At 43.8% G+C, this 4,230-nt stretch overlaps 1 protein-coding gene across 3 annotated transcripts in view; it reads left to right on the top strand.

Annotated features, from left to right (window-relative positions):
• Nucleotides 1-4,230, top strand: part of LOC118572298 (radial spoke head 10 homolog B) — a 48,148-nt gene that overhangs the window by 265 nt on the left and 43,653 nt on the right. For 2 of the 3 annotated variants that reach the window (XM_036171813.1, XM_036171812.1), the window contains exon 2: nucleotides 3,271-3,346. In XM_036171813.1, the coding sequence (XP_036027706.1) occupies nucleotides 3,271-3,346 (76 nt within the window). Of the gene's footprint in view, nucleotides 1-2,632; nucleotides 2,686-3,270; nucleotides 3,347-4,230 lie in introns of those variants that run through there. The other variant, XM_036171814.1, reaches the window with a different exon arrangement.

Below are 4,230 nucleotides of genomic sequence, written 5' to 3'. Positions count from 1 at the left end.
GTAACTTGTGTTTATAAAGGGCCAGCCTCAATAAGGTAACTTGTGTAGTATTTATTAAAGGGCCAGCCTCAATAATACGTTTCCTAGGGCTCACAAGAGAACCACAAATGGCAAGAACTATTTCAAGAAATGAATCTAAGCACTCTGAGCTCTTTAGTCCATTTGCTTTAATTCTCCCTCAATCTCTAGCTTTACAGTTATATACTCAAACAATCACAATCCTCCCCCTCCAGCCAGGTCACCAGGCCTGAATTCCTGCAAGGTCATAAAGGCAAGTAAGAATTTTCCTCAGGCTTTCTTTTACAACCCAAAATGAAAGTGGTAAAAGAAGAGGTCACCTGAGTGCTAATGACTGGTTAGTGTATCAAAAAGGGGGTCCGTGTGCTCAGTCTACATTCCTAGAAGTGGTTAGGCAAGAAGTTAGGGGTCTCTTAGTAAGGTTGTAAGAAAGGAGGGTCTCACCCTAAATTGTACAAGAAATAAAGCTATCCACCTGACCTAGGAGACAGGTGTTATTTGGTTTGGCTTTGGATGCTTAAGTCTGTTCTTAGAGAGTACAGAGGTATGTCTGATAAGATACTTTTGTCCCTCTGGGGATGGTCCTGGCCAGATACTGCTAATGACAATAGTTACAGGGAGGCTTGAACTGGGTTCTGGCTGTGCATAGCTGTCAGTGCAGAAGGTTATCTGAATACTCCTTTAGTAGAGGGGAAATGGTGCCCAATAAATGGTGGGAAAACTACACTAGCACACAAGAAACTCATAGCAGTAAGTGGCTAATAATCAAAAACCAAATATCACCAAGACTCCTTGAGCCTCAGCTTGACCTCTGGGAGGCCCTTGGCTGCTTCTTTGTCATAATCAGCTGAAATCCTACTTTATATATTTTTGCGGTTTGCAGCAGTAACTTTCCTGGGGTGTGACAGGCCAGACTCTGTAACCCGAATGTCACATGAAAGTATGTTTGATGGGAGCGTGTGAACCCTCGTGTGGTTTTGTTGTGGTTGTGGGTTTTGTTTCTTTGAGATAGGATTTCTCTGTGTAGCCCCAGGCATCCTGGAATTCATTCTGTAGACCAGAGTAGCCTTGAACCCAGAGATTCACCTGCTTGCCTCACGAGTGCGAGTGCGGGGTTAAAGGCAAGCTCCACCACCACCACCACTGCCTGGCTCATGCAATTCCCTACCTCCAAGAACACTTTTGTGTATGAGTGTGGAACTCGCAGATTTGGTTGGATGGTCTGACTCGCTCCAGGGATCCTCTCTGTCTCACCAGTGCTTGACTGCTGGAATTACAAACGTGTACCACAATGCCTAGCTTTTCCTTTCTTTCCAATTCTTTATTTTCTATTTTATTAATGTGGGTGTTGTGTAGTGGGTAGCTATCCCAGCATTGGCCTGGAAGTTCCAATCCCCACTGAGGCTTCGGTAATGGTCACGCCCACAAGGCGGGGCAGAGGAGGAAGCGGAAGACGAAGGATCGGGAAGAGCTCTGTCTCTTGGTTCCCGGACTCTGGACGCAGGAGGTAGACCAAGCAGAGTTCTCCAGAGAACACCGCCGGACTGCGCTATACCCTTGCCAGACCCTGTAACCTACCCCTTCATTTGTAAGTTACCCCACAAAATAAACCTCCCTTTTAACTAAAAAAAAAAAAAAAGCCCGGCTAGCTCAGTCGATAGAACATGAGACTCTTAATCTCAGGGTCGTGGGTTCATGCCCCACGTTGGGCGCCATTTTTAGTTAGAGTTTTTTTGTCTGGCCCAGTCAGGACAAATCTCTCTTACCCGCCAGTCTCACAGTCGCTCAGACCCAACCAAAAAAACACACAAAAATTTACATTGTTTACAAACTGTATGGCCATGACAGGCGTCTTGTTATCTACTTTTTCTATCTTAAATTAACCCATTTCTGTTAGTCTATACTTTGCCACATGGCTTGTGGCTTACCAATGTCTTTACATGTTGCTTCTCATGGCGGCAGCTGGCAGTCTCTCTCCCCAGCCTTCTACTTCCCAGAATTCTCTACTCTCTTGTCCCGCCTATACTTCTGGTTGGGCTCTGAATCAGGTCTTCATACTTTCATGGTATGCATTTTACTGACTGAAGTGTGCTGCTGCACCTGACTTTGAAGTGGGTACTGGAGATCTAAACTCAGGTCCTCATGTTTGTATGGCAGGTGCTTTATCAACTGAATCATTTTTCCAGTTTCTCCACCAAAAAAAAAAAAAAATTTAGTAGTTGTTTTTTGTTGTTGTTGTTGTTGTTGTTGTTTGTTTTTGTTTTTGTTTTCTGAGACAGGGCTTCTCTGTGTAGTCCTGGCTGTCCTGGATCTCACCTGTAGACCAGGCTGGACTCAAATTCACAGAGATCCACCTGCCTCTGCCTCCCGAGTGCTAGGATTAAAGGCATGTGCCACCACACCTGGCTCTTAAAATAGTTTTTAAAGATTTGTTTATTTTCATTTTATATGTATGAGTGTTTGCCTACAGATATGGCTGTGCACCACATGTGGGTCTGGTACCCACAGAAGCCAGAAGAGGGCATCAGATCCCCTTAAACTGAAGTTACAAGTGGTTGTAAGCTACTGTGTGGGTGGTAGGAATCAAACCCAGGTTCCCTGGAAGAGCAACAAGTTCTCTTAACCACTGAACCATCGCTCCAATTCCATGAGGATATTTTCATCATGGTAAAACATACATAAAATTTGCTATTTTGACTATTGAAAAGGTGTAATTCAGGACTAGTAAATTCAGGCTTGTGGTTAAACTGCTAGCCATGCAAACATAAGGCCCAAAGTTCAGATCCCCAGAAACTTAGGGAAATGCCAGGTGAGTGTGGTGGTCCACCAGTATGTAATTCCAGCTTTGGAAGACAGAGACAGGGAATCTCCAGAGCAAACTAGCTGGAAAGACTAGCCATATTAGCAAGCTCTGGGTTTGATTGAGAGACCCTGCCTCAGTGGGTTAGGTGGAAGAGCAGTCAAGGATGATTCTGGGTCACTTGCATGTACATACATAGACCATCCCTCTACACAAACACAGAGAGGGATTTTAAAAAATGGAAATAAATGAAATGTATATTTCAGGGTATTCAGTATTTTACAGCTTTCATTGAGTTCTGTTTCCAGAATGTCCTGACCCTCTTTCCAGACAGAAATTCTGTACCTATTAAACCCCACGTACCACAAGGGGGCATGTCCCTGATATCCTATATACTTTAACCCACTGTCACACCCACACCACTCATGAGTTTGAACTCTATTTCTTTGTAGTTATGAAGGGGAGAAAGTGCGGGGACTGTATGAGGGAGAAGGCTTCGCTGTCTTTCAAGGCGGAAACACCTACCATGTAAGTCATAATTATTGGAGCCAGGAGGGCTGGGGGAAAGGTGGATTGAAAGTCTTAGATTTACAAGACTTGAGTGAATTCCACTGATTCCTCTAGACCATTAGATCTACTATGATTTTATCCCGAACCCCAGCCACCTACTTGAGGCAAAGTATGACTCAGTGTAACTGAAGTACTTATTTAAGGTTTCATTTTTTTCCTGATATTTAACTATTGACAAAGCATAGATATGTCACCAAGTAAACACAGTCATCCATAGGCTCATTACCAAAGATGAATGCTTAAGTCCTCCACACAAAATGTTGTTGTGTTTGCATAGAATCTCCACATACCACTGGCACTAGAGAGGTGGCTCGGCAGTTAAGAATGTTTGTTGTCCTTGTAGAAGAGGGCTGGTGTTTGGTTCCCAGCAACAGAATGGTAGCTCACAACTGCCATTAACTACAGATCCAGGGGATATGATATCCTCTTCTGGCCTCTGTAAGCACTGCACTTGCTGCGTGCAAGTGTGTGTATGCGCACACACAAGCACACAAAAATAAATCTTTAAAAAAATAGACCTGTGCACATCCTCCCATATACTTTGTTGTTGTGTTCTTGTGGTGCTGAGGATGGAATCCAGGGCTTTGAGTGTGGTGTGTTATCCCGGTAATCTAGAGTATGCTATCCAAATGACCTGAGTATGCTACCCAAGAGACCTTGAGTGTTCTACCCAAGAGACCTTGAGTGTGCTATCCAAGTGACCTTGAGTATTCTACCTAAGTAACCTTGAGTATTCTATCCAAGTGCCCTGCTACCAACCTGCATCCCATTGCCCTCACATATTCATTGTTCATATCTGTACAATTTACAATACTGAATATAATGCAAATGCTATGCAAATA

The sequence above is a fragment of the Onychomys torridus genome, chromosome 22, assembly GCF_903995425.1.
Source record: "Onychomys torridus chromosome 22, mOncTor1.1, whole genome shotgun sequence".
Classification (NCBI taxonomy): domain Eukaryota; kingdom Metazoa; phylum Chordata; class Mammalia; order Rodentia; family Cricetidae; genus Onychomys; species Onychomys torridus.
Note: the sequence above shows the minus strand (reverse complement) of the source record. Positions and strands in the feature narration are given on the sequence as shown.